Source organism: Thamnophis sirtalis, unplaced genomic scaffold (genome assembly GCF_051295495.1).
Source record: "Thamnophis sirtalis isolate CommonGarterSnake01/CBP01778 unplaced genomic scaffold, rThaSir2_p1.2 scaffold_15, whole genome shotgun sequence".
NCBI classification, from domain to species: Eukaryota; Metazoa; Chordata; class Lepidosauria; order Squamata; family Natricidae; genus Thamnophis; species Thamnophis sirtalis.
This window is the reverse complement of record NW_028261395.1, coordinates 44147011-44167229: the sequence shown is the minus strand read 5'-3', so window position 1 is coordinate 44167229 and position 20219 is coordinate 44147011. Positions and strand designations below refer to the sequence as shown.

Genomic DNA, 20219 nt, shown 5'->3' with positions numbered 1-20219 from the left:
CAGGGCAGTAACCCTATTGAATTCTACTGTATATATGCAATATGAATGCAACACCAGAGGTTTTCGATTCAATTGCATAGAATGTGAAGGATGCGTGTTTTGTCTTTTTATTTTTATAGTTATAATGTACGCTGAAGAGGGCATTTAATTTTGTTGTAGCAGTGCAATGACAATAAACTAAATTAAAACTAAGCTAAAGCTAAACTAAAACTAAATTTCAAACTAAACTAAACTAAAACTAAGCTAAAGCTAAGCTAAAACAAAACTAAAACTAAACTAAAACTAAGCTAAAGCTACTAAAACTAAAGCTAAGATAAAGCTAAGCTAAAAGAAAAACTAAACTAAACTAAAAATAAGCTAAAGCTAAAACTAAAAAAGTAAAACTAAACTTAAAACTTAAAACTTAAAACTAAAACTAAACTAAAATTAAGATAAAGTTACTAAAACTAAAGCTAAGCTAAAGCTAAGCTAAAACAAAAACTAAACTTAAACTTAAAACTTAAAACTTAAAACTTAAAACTTCTTAAAACTTAAAACTTAAAACTTAAAACTTAAAACTTAAAACTTAAAACTTAAAACTTAAAACTTAAAACTTAAAACTTAAAACTTAAAACTTAAAACTTAAAACTTAAAACTTAAAACTTAAAACTTAAAACTTAAAACTTAAAACTTAAAACTTAAAACTTAAAACTTAAAACTTAAAACTTAAAACTTACTTAAAACTTAAAACTTAAAACATAAAACTTAAAACTTACTTAAAACTTAAAACTTAAAACTTAAAACTTAAAACTTAAAACTTAAAACTTAAAACTTAAAACTTAAAACTTACTTAAAACTTAAAACTTAAAACTTAAAACTTAAAACTTAAAACTTACTTAAAACTAAATTAAACCTAAACTCTAAACCCTAAACCCTAAACCCTAAAACCTAAAGGATGACTGATGAAAGACCTTTTCTGTCTATTACACATTAGGATTTCGCAGTCCCCTTTGAAAAAAAATCCTGCATTTTTTTTCTCTCTCTCTCTGTAGAAAAATCCAGGAAGCGAGCCAGGCTTATGAAGACAATCTGACCACAGTGCTGGAAGATTCTCAGAGGAACCACGCAAGGGCTGTCCGGTTTCTGAAAGAAAGTTTAGGAAAGTATGTTGTTTACCTTTTCTCCTCTCTGTTTCTCCTTCGAAAGAATGCAAGAGGTCTGGTCCGTTAACTTTTGGGGTTTTCCTTCTCCAACCTTGTGGCTCCAGATATCTTCAGCTGCAAAACATACAGTACTTCAGAGCCACAAAAGTAGTTCAAAGCCATAAAGTAGGGTAGGTAGTCCTCAACTTACGCCCACCAGAGAGCCCAAAATTTATGTGGCTAAGCGAGACATTTGGGAAGTGGGTTTTGCCCCCATTTTATACATAAACAACTTTATAGAACTATCTTGCCACAGTTGTTAAGCCAGGGGTCGGCAATTCGGCGGCTCTGGAGCCGCATGTGGCTCTTTCTTCCCTCTGCTGCGGCTCCCTGTTGACATTCGGCTCCACAATTGATAGGGCTTTCGGTCAGGACAGGTAAAGGAAAAAGGACGCCGCGCTAGGAGGAGACTCTATGGTGGGTGGGAAATGGACTTCCCGTCGGTTTCCGGTTAGGACCTTTGTGGCTCTTTGAGTGTTTAAGGTTGCCGACCCTTGTGTTAAGCCAACCACTGCAGTTGTGAAATTAGTAACATGGCTGTCAAGTGAATCTGACTTCCCCATTGACCATTGTCAGACGACTTCAAAAGATGACCACGGCAATTCCTCTAGACGATGAGTAGCGATGTGTTGTGGCCCAGCAGGAGCCGTTGGAGCTGCCACCAGACTCCGACAGTGAGGGGCCCGATGAGTCGGCTCTGGAGGATGTGGAGGACCCTGGACAGGGTTCCGACTCCGAGCAGGGCGCAGAGAGGCTGGTTGGCCACCAGGAGGCACCTGAGCCTTGGACCAGTGGGGAGGAGACAAGGGAGAGTGAGCCGGATGTCAATAGTGAGTTGTTCCTGGATGCACGCCATCGCAGAGCTACTAGGCGTCAGGAACAGTTGCGCAGTTACAGGAGGTAATTGCACTCAGCTGGTGGTCAATAGGCTCCTCTCCAGACTATAAAAAGACTCCTTGTGCACACGGCCCGCTTTGCAGAAGTCAACGCAGGATTGAATGTCGGAGGACATTAGTGTGAGCTTGGCAGGCTGGATTGCTGCCAAGCCTTATCTGTGTTTATTGCTGCCCAAGCTTCTCTGTGCCGGTTTGCTGCCAAGGACCTGTCTATCTGTTAATTAAATGCCGTAACTTATCTCTGGCTCGGAGTGTTTGTTGGTGTGGGACGAGGGGGGTCAGAACAGCGATGCTACTGTGTTTCAGCTCCTGAATAAAGTCATAGGACTATAGCGATTCTCCATCATCCAGATCAAGATTGTCTCTAAAGGTGCAATTTTTTTCAGGAGACAACTGGACTTCCTTGTTTTTTTCTTTTGATTTTTTTTCTTCTCAATCTAAGAAGCTTCTTCCGCTCTCACAGCATTTTCTTCATCTCTTCCATTCCCCAAGAGCCGAAGAAGCTTCTTGGATGAGAAGCGAAATACCTTCAAAGCACAAAAACCCAAAAAGTCCAGTTGGTTCCTGAAAAAGCACCTTTGGGACGGAGAGTCATCGGGCTGGAAGGCAGGTCTTTTGGCACGATCTCCCACCCAAGGCAGGAGTCCTTGTACCATCCCGGACAAACGGATGTCCGATCTTTTCTTGAAAACCTCCCAACGATGGAGAACCCACAACTCTGAGAGGCAAGCTGTTCCGTTGATTAATTCACTAATTCTCACTCTCGGGAAATTTCTCCTTAGTTCCAGGTTTGGATCTGTTTTTCACGAGCTTCCACTTGTTAATTCCTGTCCTGCCTTCTGGTGCTTTGGAGAATAAATCAACCTTCCTCATCTCTGTGACTTCCCTTTAAGTACCGGAAGACAGCTATCACGTCACAACCATTTAAATAGGAGCCAGCTGTGTGCAGCAGCTGCCAAAAAAGCCAACACAGTTCTTGGCTCATCAACAGAGGGAGAGAATCAAGATCACGTGAAGTGTTGATGCCACTTTATAAGGCCACACTTGGAATACTGCATTCAGTTTTGGTTGCCACGATGTAGAAAATATGTGGAGACTCTAGAAAGAGTGCAGAGAAGAGCAACAAAGAGGATTAGGGGACTGGAGGATAAAACATATGAAGAACGGTTGCAGGAACTGGGTATGTCTAGTTGAATAAAAAGAAGGACCAGGGGAGACACGATAGCAGTCTTCCAATATCTCAGGGGTTGCCACAAAGAAGAGGGAGTCAAGCTATTCTCCAAGGCACCTGAGGGCAGGACAAGAAGCAATGGGTGGAAACTAATCAAGGAGAGAAGCAACCTAGAACTAAGGAGAAATTTCCTGACAGAGAGAGCAATTAATAATTGGAACAGAATTTGCCTCCAGAAGTTGTGAATGCCCCAACACTGGAAGTCTTTAAGTAGAGGTTGGATAGCCATTTGTCTGAAACGGCATAGGGTTTCCTGTCTAGGTAGGGGGTTGGATTAGAAGACCTCCAAGGTCCCTTTCAACTCTGCTATTGTATTGTATTGTATCTCCCCTAATCCTTCTCTTCGTTAGGCCACTAGACATCGGACCTAGCCTTCCCCAAATCACGAAGCAGACTCCTTGTCCCGACAAAACCCCTTTTTATGAAGCTCATGCGAATTCTTCTCATTCACATCCAGCAAAGCCCCAGCAAACAGTCTTTGAAGGGTGAATTTACAACCACAGACCTTATCAGGCTTGGAGAGCTGCCAGGCCGATATCTTCCAAACTCCACCCTGTAGCAGCAATTCCTTGGCAAGAAGTCAGGAACAAATCTGCACACTAAGGAAGCGAACTAATTGTCTCCTGCAAACTCCAAGCTCCTCTCTATTCCCTCTGGGAGGGGCCATTCACCGTCCACCTATGGCTTTACTCCCGAGTCGGCCCTTGTTCCTTAGCTGTTCCCTTCTCCTGGCAGCTCTGCGCATGCACACATCGGGAACAGGCTCCAGCTGTTCTTCTGCCTCACTGATGTCTGACTCTGAAGCCAGCTGATAATTGTTGGACAACCCTGGGCCCATCTCTGCCTCTCCCCTGGCATGCTAAGCCCTACTACCCTTTGATGGACATCAGTCAAGATGGCTAGTTTTGCACCAGCCCCTTCGCCAAAATAGATCAGGATTGACGCTGTGTTTTTTCCAACAGGATTCGTGAGAAGGAATCGGTGGAGGAAGTAAAGCACCAGGAACACTTGCAGAAAAGGATGGAAACGGTGTTGTCCCTGAAAAATAGCATCAGTTCAAACCGGGTGAGGGCTAGCTGCTTGAGAAGGAGAATGTGCCTTTAATGCTTTTTACCATAAAGCTTTCAAAATTGGGCCTTCCGGTTTCAATTAATTAAACTCCAGTGGGGTGTTGGAAGAATCCTATCCCAATCTCTTTTTTTCTTCCTTTTTTCTTTAAACCTGTAAAGAAGGAGTTTGTAAAGGGATGGGGAAATTTGTATCGGTAACACAACACTGCTAGCTATACTGTAGTTCGCAACTGCCGTTTTGTGGGGAAAAATGGAACACGTTGGCCAACAATGTTTGGAATGAAATCAAACAATCGAAGTCTTATTGTAAGGAGGCTTCAGTCTTAGATCAAGCCATGATTTTAACTCAGCTTTCCTGACTAAATCACAGTTTCTGAACCAGTCTCCAGATCAATCAAACCATGTTATGAATCTATCTATATAAAAATGGCTGTGTGTGTGTGTATATGTATGTATATTCCAGCATAACTCTGGAACGCCTTGAGCAATTTCAACCAAACTTGGTATACAGATGACTTAGTCTCTGGAAACAAATACTGTGGGGGTAAGACACCCCTAACATCCCTTGGGGGGGGGGTGCTCTGTTAAGATACAGCCTGTTGCGCCTTGAAATGGCTTCTACTGTACAGTGCAGTAGAGTTGTCATGGTAATGGCTTCACAGTACTCCACATGGGGCTCCCTCTGATAAGGAAGAAAATCCAACATTAGAAATAACACTTGGTCCAGGGTTATTTTTGAGGACAAATGTATACCTGGGCAAATATATACCTGGGGAACACCAGGTTATCAGCTAGTTTGAATATAATTGATAGAACATATTTTGCTTGGCAAGATAAATTGGGCTCCGTTGTGATTGTAAGTCAACATGTAACTTTTGAAAGCAATTGAAATCTGGGCATGGGATGAGTTCTGCTCTCGTGAAATGCTTTCCTGCAAACCCCAAAGCGAAGGTTTAATAGTATGTATGTATGTATGTATGTATGTATGTATGTATGTATGTATGTATGTATGTATATTTAGTGTCACAACCCCTGGTATGCCCAAATATGGGAGGAAGCTTACTGCTTCCTTTCTCTGTCTATCGGCTCGTCACAAGAGACCATCCAGACACTAAATACATACCTATTTCCCTGGCTCAGCTGATAAAGGAGGAGAACCTTGTGGCTTAGTGGTTAACACATCTGCCTAATATGTAATACAGCACAGGTTCGAATCCCAGTAAGGGTATGGCTAGCTGATGAGAGCTAAATAGCTTGAAATAGATCTATACTAGTCTCCCTTTATTTATTTATCAGCACAAATACAACATATATATACACACACACAACATATATATATATATATATATATAGATAGATAGATAGATAGATAGATAGATAGATAGATAGATAGATAGATAGATAGAATTTAGAATTTTTTAGAATTTTATTAGTATTTGTAGGCTGCCCTTTTCCCTGAGGGGACTCAGGGCGGCTCACACAAAACCGGGAAGGGGGAATACAGACATTAAGACAGAAACATGTAATAAAATAGTAAGCAACATACATTCATCATTCGGGAGGGGTAACTATCCTTATCCCCAGGCCTGACGGGCGAGCCAGTTCTTCAAGGCTATGCGGAAGGCTTGGACGGTGGAGAGGGTACGAATCTCCACGGGGAGCTCGTTCCAAAGATAGATAGATAGATAGATGATAGATAGATAGATAGATAGATGATAGATAGATAATTTTTAATACTCTTGTCTAGGAAAATCTCCGAACTCGTCAAGTCCTGGGCAAATTGATTGGACTTGATGCTCAAGAGCAAGATCAGAAAATCAAGGAAGCCATTCAGGCTGAAGGACACAACGTGACCCGGGAATTTTTTTGCCAGAAGCGACAAATCGAGTTTGAAAAGCGGAAAAAGTGAGCAGCTAATTTTCGGTGAAATACCATGTTGATGGAGGTGGGGGGACGGGAGCGTTGGGAAGAGTGCTATAAATTAACAGCCTTATTGTTATTTCCTTCTAAGTCCTCCATAGGTGAAACCCATTGCAAAAGGCGGGGGGGGGGGAGGAAAAGTTTTTTAAAAAGGCATTTGGACTATAACTCCTTGCCATTAATTAATTAATAATTTAATCTTCCTTTAACATTTCAGGGCAGTTTTCTGCTTGAAACGATTCTTTTTTGTTTTAAATAGCTGTATCGTTTTAAAAGTACTATGTGCGGACATAGATATATATATATTTTTTTCCTTTCTGTAATGTTATTTTTAAGGTATTTTCCACATTTCAGAAAATGTTGGCTAGAAGTAACCTCAATGTTAATGGAGTAGATCTACAAAATAGAATTATTAACCCCTCGCCATCTGACCTCCTTCCTGATAGCTGGTCATTTCTTGTTAAAACCATGGAAATTCTTCTTCCTTAGTTAAATTTTGTCAACAGGTGGGAGGAGACCTGAATTTTTGCAGCTAGTAGCCACCAGCTATCCGAGTTCTTTTCTTAGCAACCTCAACAGTCCCTTTCAAGGAAGGATATTTGCAAATGCAATAAGAATGCAGGTCACAAAATAAAGGACACAGTTTCCCTCCTTCTCCTCGTCCTCCTCCTCCTCGTCCTCCTCCTCCTCCTCTTCTTCTTCAAACAAACTTGGTATACAGATGACTTACTCTCTGGAAACAAATACTGTGGGGGGTAAGACATTCCTAAAACCCCTCGGTGTGTGTGTTCTGTTAAGATACAGCCTGCTGTGCCTTAAAATGGCTTCTACTATACTTCCGTAAAATGGCTTCTACTGTACAGCATAGTGGATTTGCCATAGTAACGGCTTCACAGTACTCCACAAGGGGGAAAATCCAACATTAGAAATTATGTTTGGTCCGGACATTTTCCCCCTATAACTAAATACTCGGACAACACTGGATTATCGGCTAGTATGTTTTTAAAAAGGACAAATCCTTCGGGATTGGGCGGCCTATAAATTTATTAAATATTAAATACTTAAATAAAATGATTATTCCGCTTGGGTTCTTAGGCCAGCGGTTTGTTTCCTCTTCTTTCCGTGGGGTCTGTTCCCAGTTTGTCTCCATTGTCTGCCGTTGCGTCACCCACAGGGAGTTTCTGGAGCAGCAGAAGACAAGGAAAATCGAAATCGTCGCTCGGATTTTGAGAGAAGAAGCCCAGGCGGAGAGAATAAAAGCGCAATCTCGCCCCCGGAAATCGAAAGGCCCGGACAAACTCTCCGACGCCGTTAAGTGGCGCTTGAAAACGTGGCGTTACATTGAGGAAACGTGCAGCGATAAGGTGGTGCCCGTCACGCCGGTGAGAGGAAGCAGGGAGGGCTTCTTATTGTTGATAGGACTGTTGGGATCAAATCAAAATCCTTCTACATCCTCCCTTCCTTCAATTAACATCTTGTAAAGGTTCTATGAAATGGCCCAGAATGGAAACTCTCCTGATTTGTCAATGTGGGATTTCATCTTTGCAGACATCAGCCTGGAGAGGCAATGCAGAGTTGTATATCTTAATTCCACCCCTTTTCCCCCCCATAAATAGTAGATTTAAATAGGATGAATCCATGTGGATCTTTCTTGGTTTGCAGTAAAGATGAAGTGTACTGGTCCATAAGTCAAGACCAGACAACCTTAAACACACAAAGAGCCACAAATGTCCTAACCGGAAGCCCCCCCACCCCCAATTCAATTCTGAAGACAGCTGGAAGTCCGGTTCCCACCCCACCATAGAGTCTCCTCCTAGCACGGCATCCTTCTTCCTCTACTTGTCCTAAGTGAAAACCCTATCAATTGTGGAGCCGACCGGCAACAGGGAGCTGCAGCAGAGGGATTAAAGAGCCACATGCGGCTCCAGAGCCACAGGTTGATGACCCCTGGCCAAGACATAATGATTTAATGCCGTCTTGGTTTGTCTTCATGGATGTTCTTGGCAAGAAAGCCATTTATTTGGAAGTCTGTTTCAAATTAATTGGAGTTTCTGGGAGTTTTATAATGAATTGGATGTGCTTTCTTCTCCTAATTCTTCCAATATTTTTTGTGATTTAATTCACCCGGCTAAAATCACCATTTGACGTTTTCACCGATCATGAGCGTCTCTCTCCCTCCCCCTCTCCCCCCTCTCTCCTGTGGCAGAAACCTTGGCGCAGCCCTTCTGTTTCCCCCTCGCTGGATGACAGAAGTTGTAACGCCTCTTGCGACTACATCCTCGAAAGCAAAACCGAAGGCGAACAGGAAAATGAGGACAATATTCTCGCGGAGGCCGAATTTGTGGGGATCTGGGACCAGGAATATAACCCGCTGCAGGTACAGATCCATAAATGTGATTTATGACACCCTGGGAGGATGGGGGAAACAGGGTCATAATCGGGTTGTCAATTACATGGGATCAGAGTTGGCTTCACTTGGATACGTGCCAACATGTCGCTCCTAATAAACAACTGGATTTCTTTTGAAACTTGGCTCAAGGCTCATGATTTAATTAGGGCATCCTAATTAAGGAACCCTGACACCCCACTTTAGCTGAAAAGAGATAATTTCTTTTATTAAAAAAGACAGAGAATAAATGGAGAAAGCCACCATTTCCCCCCAAATCTGCTAGTCCCTTCTGAATCAAACACTTTTTTTTATCAAACTGCTTTATTTTATAAGCCCTTTTGAAACCACCGTTGCCTATTTCTCAGATCTTGGATGACAAAATTGATTCCAAACCCCTCGGGGTGTCGAAACTCGAAAAGGACATTTTTGCCCGGAACTTGGAAAAACTACATGCCGGAGTCATTCGCAAACACCGCGTTTGCGGGCGTGAGTTTAAAGGATGTCCTTTTTACAGCAAGCCGAGCCTCATTCATTTCAAGGTGAGTTATGACTTGATCAACAGCGTTCACACCGCGGGCCAAAGTGAGGTTGTTTCAGTCAGGACTAGGCCTGGGGTTGCAATAACCCAGGGCGTGGCGCGCACAGCCAGAGAACTGGTATGGGTCCCTTTTTTGGCACCAATTGTGCTCCCAGCATCCCTTTCACTCCCCGTCCTGCACAAAAGCTCTCCCACAAACTTGCAGCCCAAACGCTGTAAGCAGAATGATTGCAATCAGTCACACCAGCAGGACAAGATTGGGAGTCCCAGGAGCGAAAGATAATTCCAGCAACACGAGATAAACATACAGAAGATCGGGTGGGAGGGAATGCCAGGAATCCAGGCCACAACTCTACACTAGGAGAACTCAGTGTTTGTTCCCGACAAACACCCCTCCCAACTGCCTCTCCTTTAAACTCCATCCCCAGGTGTGCCTTGTGAAGGGAACCGGGGGAACCTTCCTTCTTCGTAAGCCACGCAACCCCCGTTGCTCTCTTCTGCGTTCTTCCCTGTGCTCCCTAGGATAAGCAGAGCTGGTGTGCCTTGGTCTTCATCTGAATTCCCCTCTCCCTTCTTCTACCTCTCCCCTGCTCTCAGTGGTGGGTTTCAAAAATTGTTTGAACCTACTCTGTGGGTGTGGCCTCCTTTATGGGAGTGGCTTGCCGCCCATGTGACCGGATGGGAGTGGCTTGCCGCCCATGTGACCGGATATGAAGGTGCCGGCGACACTTGTCAGAACCACCTTAAATGACCTCACACACAGCACTGGCATGCATAAGAATAGGATGTCAACTTGTTTTTTAAAAGGCATCTTTGGTTTGCGTTAAAACAACTTCAACACACACAATGTTCTGATTGCACCACAAATGCAGTAGTCATCCTTACCTTCCACAGAGGCACTGAGTTTTATAAATATGAGCATGATAGTGTAGAATAATCATATCCAAGGACCAGTGGTGGGTTTCAAAAAAATTTGGAACCTCTTCTGTAGGTGTGGCCTGCTTTCCGGGTCCACTGGTGGAACCATTTCTAACCGGTTCGGTAGATTTGACGAACCGGTTCTACCGAATAGGTGCGAACTGGTAGGGGACCCACCGCTGCCTGCTCTACCCAGCACGACTTTGCCCTTCCCCAGTTTCCTCCACAGCCAATGGAGGCATTCTCCCGCTGTCTGTCAGCTGTTCGCCTTCCATCTCAGAGTCAGACTCCGATGGGGTGGCAGGGCAAACCCTGGGATGTGCAAACTCAAACCGTTGAATTAGTTGGTAGCTTTGGTGTATTGTGCAAAGCTAGTGAAACGAATCTGTGATTCCACAGACTGTGATTTACACTGAATACATGGTCAGTTTGTGAGAAGAGGAATGGCCTTTCTTGGCCCAATTAAAATGTAATGATTGCGGTGACAACAACGTGAGCGCTTTTAAGAGCTTTGATCCAACACTATAACTTAGTCTTTGCTAATTTGGATGCCCCCTCTGTATGTCAGGATCAATTCTTCAATTCCCCAGTCAGCATATTGCTGGTAATTTTTTTTAATACACATTTGGAGACCATCTACTTCCTTATCATCCATCTCCTTTAAATGCCTTCCTCCATTAAAGAAGGCAAGTTAGTCTGTAGCCAGCATGTTCAGATGTAGAGCTGCCATTGTTTTAAAATAATATTTTTTTTAAATTTTAAAAAAAATGGAACACACCACATTCTGGTGAATGAAGAGCCTGTTGCCTAGTTAATTGGAACAACATTTTTAAAAGCCAAAATCAGAAAGTAATTTAAAAGTACTTAGTTGATTTGCCATCTTACTTCTGACCCAATAAATACGTACATTCCAGAAGTGAAATTCAGCAGGTTCTGACCAGTTCTGGAGAACCGGTAGCGGAAATTTTAAGTAGTCCAGAGAACCGGTAAATACCACCTCTGACTGGCTCCGCCCCCATCTATTCTCTGGCTCCCGAGTCCCAGCTGATTGGGAGGGAATGGGGATTTTGCAGTATCCTTCCCCTGGAGTGGGGAGGGAATGGAGATTTTGCAGTATCCTTCCCCTGGACTGTGGAGGGAATGGAGATTTTGTAGTAACCTTCCCCTGGAGTGAGGAGGGAACAGAGATTTTGCAGTATCCTTCCCCTGCCACGCCCACCAAGCCACGCCCACAGAACCAATAGTAAAAGATTTTGAATCCCACCACTGGTACATTCTAGCCAATCGAACGCTTTCCAGTTTCTGTTGTGTTCCACCAATCAAACCATCATGTTCCGTTACACTCTTCGTTGCATTTTTTTTTCTAAAAATAAAAATAGAGCTAATATCATCTTTTAAAAAAACACATATTTCCAGGACTTTGACGTCGGAAAAACCTATAAAAAGAAGGTGACTTTGATCAATGCCTTCTATAGTATCAACTACTGCAAGCTGGATGGCGTCAGCGAACATCTGAAAGATTTTTTCACTGTGCTGTAAGTCGATATGCGTTAGCCATTTAACCAGGATTTGTGGGTTGTATGACTACGTGGGCATTCTGGAAACGTGTGAGGGAGAAAGAAGGCTCTCTGTAAAATAATACCCCGTTTCCCCAAAAATAAGACCTCCTCGGATAATAAGCCCAATCGGGCTTTTGAGCGCATGTGCTAAAATAAGCCCTTCCTGAAAATATTGCAATAGAGCAGCAGCCATAGCAATAGCAGTTAGACTTATATACCACTTCATTGGGCTTTCAGCCCTCTCTAAGCGGTTTACAGAGTCAGCATATTGCCCCCAACAACAATCCGGGTCCTCATTTTACCCACCTCGGAAGGATGGAAGGCTGAATCAACCCTGAGCTGGTGAGATTTGAACAGCCGAACTGCAGAACTGCGGTCAGATGAAGTAGCCTCCATTACTGTATTTAACACTGCGCCACCTCGGCTCTTGACGTGACCACACTCGCCCCTCCTGCACCTCAAAAATAATAAGGCCTCCTCGAAAATAAGGCCAAGCACTTATTTCAGGGGTAAAAAAAATAAGACCCTGTCTTATTTTTGGGGAAACATGGTAATAAGGGGATTGTCAATATGTCAACGTTTTAACTTTTTATAAGTTAAAAACTCTTAGAAATGTATGTTGAAATTGGTAATTGCTTTGCTAGAGTAAGAAGAACAAGAGGATGATTAGGGGACTGGAGGATAAAACACATTACAAAGAATGGTGGCAGGAACTGGGTACGTCTAGTTTAATGAAAGGAAGGACTAGGGGAGACAGGATAGCAGCCTTCCAATATTTGAGGGGTTGACACAAAGAAGAGGAGGGCTAAGCTATTCTCCAAAGCACCTGAAGGCAGGACAAGAAGCAATGGGTGGAAACTAATCAAGGAGAGAAGCAACTTGAAAAATAAGGAGAAATCTCCTGACAGTGAGGACAATTAACCAGTGAAACAACTTGCCTCCAGGAGCAAGTTGGATGTTTTTAAGAAGAGATTGCACAGCTGTGCACCTGTGTGAAATGGTATACGGTTTCCTGCTTGAGGAGGGGGTTGGACTAGAAGACCTCCAAGGTCCCTTCCAACTCGGTTATTTTGTTATGTACTGGGGAATAGTTGTGAAATCTAGGCATTCTTCATCATGCAGGGAGTAAAAAGCGAAAGGGATACTTCACTGTAACTCCTCACCATACACACCGAATGAGTAGCGTCTTTCTGGTCTGAAGTAAAATTGGCTTTCAACTCCGTGAATGTCCAACCAGCAACGAATACGTCTTATGGGGAAAGATGGATTTTTTCCCCCTTTCATTAGAAATTCTGCCATGATCCAGTTCTCTCTTTCCTTTTCCCTCGCAGCTTTGATCCTCCGGGCCCGATGTCTTCAGGGATGTCTTGCGAAGTTGGGGTGACCTTTAAACCTATGGTAAGTGTTGTGGCCCGCCAATGGCCTGCGGAGCTGGCAGCAGATTCGGACAGTGAGGAGGTTGGGGAGCAACATGGGCCAGTCCTGGAGTCTGGGGAAGGCTCTGAGGAGGGCTCTGTGTCGGAGGCAGAGAGGGGGCCAGGGCCCTCTGACAGTTATCAGCTGCCTTTGGACATCAGTGTGGCAGAGGAACAGCTGGAGCCTGTTCCCAGTGTGCGCACGCGCAGAGTTGCCAGACAAAGGGAATAACTAAGGAACATGGTCGACTTGGGAGTAAGGCCAGACGATGAATGGCTCCTCCCAGAGGAAATGAAAGAGGAGCGAAAGGGGAGTGGAGTTTGCAGGAGACCATTAGTTGGCTTAATTGCTCAACTCTCCGAGACTCCTGGCCAAGTTCTGCAGATCTCGGGCTGGCAGCTCTCCAAGCCAGATAAGGTCTGTGACCGTAAATCCTCCTTTGAAAGACTTTGCTGGCTGTGAATGAGCAGAATTCACAGTCAATTAATAAAAGGGGTTTTTGTCGGGACCAGGAGCTTGTTTCATGCTCTCAGGAAACCTTCGTCAGAACAGCAGGGGACATGTCCACTCCGCCTGATTAAATGGGTGATTTCGCAGTAGCCAAGAAGATTGAAGGACGAATCACGCTTGGTTGACAGGGCGATGAAGCCACGAATTTCCATTGCTGCGTTACCACCCTGGCCTTTATAATCAAGATTTTAGAAAAAAGCTGCTTGGTGGGAAAAAGGAGACAACCAAGAAGAAGTCTATTCATTTTGGTCCAGTGCTGTTTACTACTGCTAGTCTACTGCTATTGCTACTTTCTTTAACTCTAGTTTTTCAGGAGCAGAAAAACATGCTCCAACCTTCGTTTTAACCATTGGGGAGAAAAAATGATTTCAAACGGAAGTTTAGCCTCTTAGCAGAAAGGACTATGGCAGGGGATTGTTCCCCAGCGTTTCTATTTCAAACCGTAGAAAAGATCCCAGGGGTTTCTCTCCGGGTTGATGTGCTACCAGTGATTGCTTTTCAGCCAAGGGTTTCATTAGTTCTTGAGGACTAGGGCAATTTGATAACAACTCTCAAGGGGCGGCAGCCTAGATTCCCGTTAGTGCTATAAATACCAATTTTAAGTTTGAGGAAGCATTTCTCGCCGCTATATTTCAGCCAGTTCCAGGTAGTTCCTGACTTACAGCCATTCGTTTAGTGATGGAAGTTACAACAGCATTGGAAAAATTGGGATGCATGACCCTTTGTCACATTTAATGACCATTGCAGCATCCCCATGCTCGCGTGATCAAAGATTCAGATACCTGTGCAATTGGCATGTAATTTATGACGATTGCATCTCTCTCTCTCTCTCTCTCTCTCTCTCTCTCTCTCTCTCTCTCTCTCTCTCTCTCTCTCTCTCTCTCTCTCTCTCTCTCTCTCTCTCTCTCTCTCTCTCTCTCTCTCTCTCCCTCCCTCCCTCCCTCCCTCCCTCCCACCCTCCCTCCCTCCCTCCCTCCCTCTTCCTCTTCCTCTTCCTCTTCCTCTCTCTCTCTCCCCTCAAGTACTGGAAGACAGCTATCACATCACAACCATTTAAATAGGAGCCAGGCGTGTGCAGCAGCTGCCAAAAAAGCCAACACAGTTCTAGGCTGCATCAACAGAGGGACAGAATCAAGATCACGGGAAGTGTTGATACCACTTTATAAGACCTTGGGAAGCCCACACTTGGAATACAGCATTCAGTTTTGGTCACCACAATGTAGAAAAGATGTGGAGACTCTAGAAAGAGTGCAGAGAAGAGCAACAAAGAGGATGAGGGGACTGGAGACTAAAACATATGAAGAACGGTTGCAGGAACTGGGTAGGTCTAGTTTAATGAAAAGAAGGGCCAGGGGAGACGTGATAGCAATCTTCCAATATCTCAGGGGCTGCCCCAAAGAAGAGGCAGTCAAGCTATTCTCCAAAGCACCAGGAAAAGAAGCAATGGGTCGAAACTAATCCAGGAGAGAAGCAACTTAGAACTAAGGAGGAATTTCCTGACAGTGCGAACAATTAATCAGAGGAACGACTTGCCTCCAGAAGTTGTGAATGCTCCAACACTGGAAGTTTTAAAGAAGATGTTGGATAACCATTTGTCTGAAGTGGTGTAGGGTTTCCTGCCTAGGTAGGGGGTTGGACTAGAAGACCTCCACTTATTATTCTAAGTGGGTGTCTCTAGGACTCCATGATCCCTCTCGCAGTTACTGCTATTGAGCCAGTTCACATTTTGCAACCTTCTGACAAGCTTAAGTCAACGGGAAAGCCAGATTCACCGAACAACTCTGGGGCTAACTTAACAACTGCATGGATTAACTTAATAACTGTGGCAAGGAAGGGCGTATAATGAGGCAAATCTCACTTGACAATTCTCTTGCCGAGCTACAGAAATGTTGGGCTCATTTGAGGCTTATAACTCCTATACACAGGAAGAGAAATGATATGCTGTTTGTGAGATGAATTTCCCAGGCCCTTCAGATGAATAATGGGCTGATAAAGATAACCTGCTTGTTTCCTTTCAGATAAACGAAGATCTTGAAGGAGAAGTCACCTTTTTATCCCAAACTGGATCCTTTTCCATTCCCCTGAAGTGTTCAACCAAGAAGTGCGTGGTAAGTCCAGATTTTCCCTTAGGATCAGAAAGGAAAATTCTATCTTGCTTTAGTGTACTATACACAAGAGCAAAGAAAAAAATATATGTTGGAATTCATTGTTGGAATGTATTTTTATGCAACAACTACAGAGTATTTAGCCAGTAGATGGCAGTGTTTACAAGCTTAGCTCTATGATATCTACTCTATGCTTTTTTGCTCTAAACAGTTTCCTGTTACAGTTATGTAGTTGAGCGGTAAAGCACATGGTGACTGTACTCCCTATTTGCTTTGTGTGCTGCTGTATATAAACAGAATTTCTAACAAAATATTAGCAGGAAAAGAGGAGAAACAGATAGAGGTCTGGGAGAATTCAAATGAAGAGCGGTCTAATAGCATTTCAATAAATAAAACGCCACACTTTTTTAAAAAAAATAAATCCACAAATCATTTACTCTGTAGCTGGCCCTGTATATTTAGAGGAGGCTGCTGTGAAATGACACAAATAATGTAAGATTACATTATTTGATTTGGATGGCAAGCATCATGCTAAGTAAACCCACAGATGTTTAAATCCTTTTTCACGCATGAAAGGAAATGCCTTTTTAATATATTTTTTTAAATGAAGGCAAGTGAAAGAATACATGAATACAGAAATCGGGCAGATGCTTATATATCTCTCAGTGTTACTTTATTTCTTTTGTTAGATTTTTATCCAACCTGTCCCCCAAGGACTCAGGGGGAGATCCATACCCCCCCTCTCTCCCAGTTTTTAACCCACATCAACCCTGCGAGGTAGACTGGCCTGTGGCAGAACAACTGGCAGAGTTTGACTCAGCAAACCAATTTGTCTGCTCCACATCCAGCACCTTAACTATTTCCCCATGGTGTGTGTGTATTTGTGTATCTCACACACACATCTGTAGACATTACTTTCCACCCTGATAAAGTACATTATTTTGATCGTTGTCAAGTGGCCAAGTTTTTGAGTTGTGGCATTGACAGGTGGCTAAATCGAGGGTCTATTCTGTAAATTGCCATTTAAGATTCTGTCCTTTTTTTAAAAAAAAAATTGTTTGAGTGTTTGAGTCGCGCCCGATGTGATGACCGTTTTCACCAGGGTCGTTAAGCAGATCGCTTGAAGTTGTTAAGTGAATCCTGCAGTCCTTAAGCAAAATCCAGCTTGACCGATTGACTTTGCTAGTCGCCCAAGAAAGTCGCAAATGGGAACACCGCACCCCTTAAATACATTTGTTGTTGTTAGTTGCGAAGTCATGTCCGACCCATCGCGACCCCATGTACAACGTTCCTCCAGGCCTTCCTTCCTCTGCCATCCACTGGAGTTCATTTAAGCTCACGCTGACTTCTGCTGCGACTCCATCCAGCCACCTCCTTCTCTGTTGTCCCTTTCTTCTTTTGCCCTCCATCGTTCCCAGCATGAGGCTCTTCTCTAAGGAGTCCTTCCTCCTTCTCATTAGGTGGCTAAAGTCTTTGAGTTTCCTCTTCAGGATTTGGCCTTCTAAAGAGCAGTCAGGGTTGATCTCCTCTAGGACTGAGTGGTTGGATCACCTTGCAGTCCAAAGGGCTTGCAGGATAGATAGATAGATAGATGATAGCTAGCTAGCTAGCTAGCTAGCTAGCTAGATAGATAGATAGATAGATAGATAGATAGATAGATAGATAGATAGATAGATAGATAGATAGATAGATAGATAGATAGATAGCTAGCTAGCTAGCTAGATAGATAGATAGATAGATAGATAGATAGATAGATAGATAGATAGATAGATAGATAGATAGATAGATAGAATAGTTGTTGTTAGTTGGGATGTTGTGTCCGACCCATTGTGACCCCATGGACAATATTCCTTTTGGCCTTCCTATCCTCTACCATCCTCTGGAGTCTATTGAAGCTCACGCTGACTGCTTGGGTGACTCCATCCAGCCACCTCCTTCTCTGCTGTCCCCTTCTTCTTTTGCCCTCCATCTTTCCCAGCAAGAGGCTCTTCTCCAGGGAGTCCTTTTTCCTTCTCATCAGGTGGCCAAAGTACTTGAGTTTCCTCTTCAGGATCTTGCCTTCTAAAGAGCAGTCAGGGTTGATCTCCTCCAGGACTGACCGGTTGGATGGCCTTGCAGTCCAAGAGACTCAATGCAGGAGTCTTCTCCAGCATCAGAGTTCAAAGGCCTCCATTCTTTGGCGCTCAGCCTCCCTTATGGTCCAACCTTCACCGCCATCCATTGCAACTGGGAAAACCATCGCCTTGGCTAGGCGCACTTATGTTGGCAGGGTGATGCCTCTGCTTTTTAGTAGGCTGCCTAGATTTGCCATATAGCTTCCCTCCCCAGGAGCAAGCCTCTTTTAATTTCTTGGCTGCAGTCCCCATTTGTGGTCATCGTGGAGTCCAGGAAAATAAAATCATTCCCTACCTCCATTTCTTCCCCATCTATTTTCCCTCTCAACTCCTGGTGTAAAGACATATATGTAGCCAAAGGCCCCAGTTTTGATCACATGCCATAAGTGTGAGGACCGGTTGGTTATTTTCTCAGTGCCGCTGAACTTGTAATCGATGCTAAACAAAATGCTTATAACTCGAGGACTTTTTTCTTAGAGACGCAGAAACACTTGTGCTCCTTCACCGAACCAACATGATTGCGCCTGTAGCGTTAAATCAAATTATGTCCGCTTTCTCTTATTTTTTTTCAGCTGTCCCTAGATAAAGAGCTCATAGATTTCGGCATGCACGTGGTCGGGGAGACCATTTCACGCACCATCACCCTGATGAACGATGGGGCCCTGGGGACACGGTTCCGGCTCCGAAAATTAGGTGACACCGAGGCTTCGTACACAGTTCCGATGCCTTCCACAGAGAAGCCGGTAAATCTGCATTAACTCCTTCTGTTCATCAGTCAAATCTAAAAATAGCCAGTTAATAGTCCTTTTTTCCCCTCTCCGCCCCACCCTGAAAGGACCAGTTTCAAGGTCCTTTTGGACCTCCTGGGAGCTATTTCCAAAGAGTTAGTCATTGCAACTTTGTTCCAACTAAATAAAGCTGTCTTTAATTTCATATTTTGAATAGAGATAGAGATAGAGATGATAGATGATAGATGATAGATAGATAGATAGATAGATAGATAGATAGATAGATAGATAGATAGATAGATAGATGATAGATAGATAGATAGATAGATAGATAGATAGATAGGATGATAGAATAGAATAATAAGAAGAGAATAAAATAGAAGAGAATAAAATAGAATAGAGAATAGAATAGAATAGAATAGAGAAGAGAAGAGAAGAGAATAGAGAATAGAGAATAGAGAAGGTCGTCACGATGTAGAAAAGATGTGGAGACTCTAGAAAGAGTGCAGAGAAGAGCAACAAAGAGGATTAAGGAACTGGAGACTAAAACATAGGAAGAACGGTTGCAGGAACTGGGTGGGTCTAGTTTAATAGAAAGAAGGACTAGGGGAGACAGGATAGCAGTCTTCCGATATCCCTCTCTCTTCTCTGTCTCTCTCTCTTTTTCCCTATCTCTCTCTCTCTCTTTCTCTCTCTCACACACATTATATCTATCTATCATCCATCCTATCTATCCATCCATCATCTATCTATCTATCTATCTATCTATCTATCTATCTATCTATCTATCTATCTATCTATCTATCTTCATCTTATCTAACATTATATCTATCTATCATCCATCTTATTTATCTATATCTATCACCCATCTTATCTATCATTATCTATCTATCTATCTATCTATCTATCTATCTATCTATCATCTATCTATCTATCTTTATATCTTTATATCTTTATATCTTTATATCTTTATATCTTTATATCTTTATATCTTTATATCTTTATATCTTTATATCTTTATATCTTTATATCTTTATATCTTTATATCTTTATATCTTTATATCTTTATATCTTTATATCTTTATATCTTTATATCTTTATATCTTTATATCTTTATATCTTTATATCTTTATATCTTTATATCTTTATATCTATCTATCCTAGTCTAATGAAAAGAATGATTTAGGGATGACATGATAGCAGAGTTCCAATATCTGAGGGGCTGCCACAAAGAAGAGGGAGTCAAACTATTCTCCAAGGCACCTGAGGGCAGAACAAGAAGCAATGGGTGGAAACTAATCAAGGAGAGAAGCAATTTAGAACTGAGGAGAAATTTCCTGACAGTTAGAACAATTAATCAGTGGAACAACTTGGCCTCCAGAAGTTGCGAATGCCCCAACACTGGAAGTCTTTAAGAAGATGTTGGACAGCCATTTGTCTGAAACGGTATAGGGTTTCCTGCCCAGGCAGGGGGTTGGACTAGAAGACCTCCGAGGTCCCTTCCAAGTCTGCTATTGTATTATTGTATAATAGAATAATATAGAAAAGAATAATAGAATAGAGAATAGAATAGAGAATAGAATAGAATAGGAGAATAGAATAGAGAACAGAATAACATAGAATAGAATAGAAGAGAGAATAGGG

General features: G+C 42.9%; 1 protein-coding gene across 1 annotated transcript in view; it reads left to right on the top strand.

The window, feature by feature from the left end:
* The window catches only part of CFAP74 (cilia and flagella associated protein 74), a 117490-nt gene that overhangs the window by 61946 nt on the left and 35325 nt on the right, over nucleotides 1-20219 (top strand). Inside the window, 10 exon segments of the mRNA XM_087702450.1 lie at nucleotides 1032-1142; nucleotides 4271-4373; nucleotides 6126-6283; nucleotides 7473-7680; nucleotides 8505-8675; nucleotides 9053-9226; nucleotides 11560-11678; nucleotides 13034-13100; nucleotides 15647-15736; nucleotides 18420-18590. Coding sequence (XP_087558576.1) covers nucleotides 1032-1142; nucleotides 4271-4373; nucleotides 6126-6283; nucleotides 7473-7680; nucleotides 8505-8675; nucleotides 9053-9226; nucleotides 11560-11678; nucleotides 13034-13100; nucleotides 15647-15736; nucleotides 18420-18590 — 1372 coding nt within the window.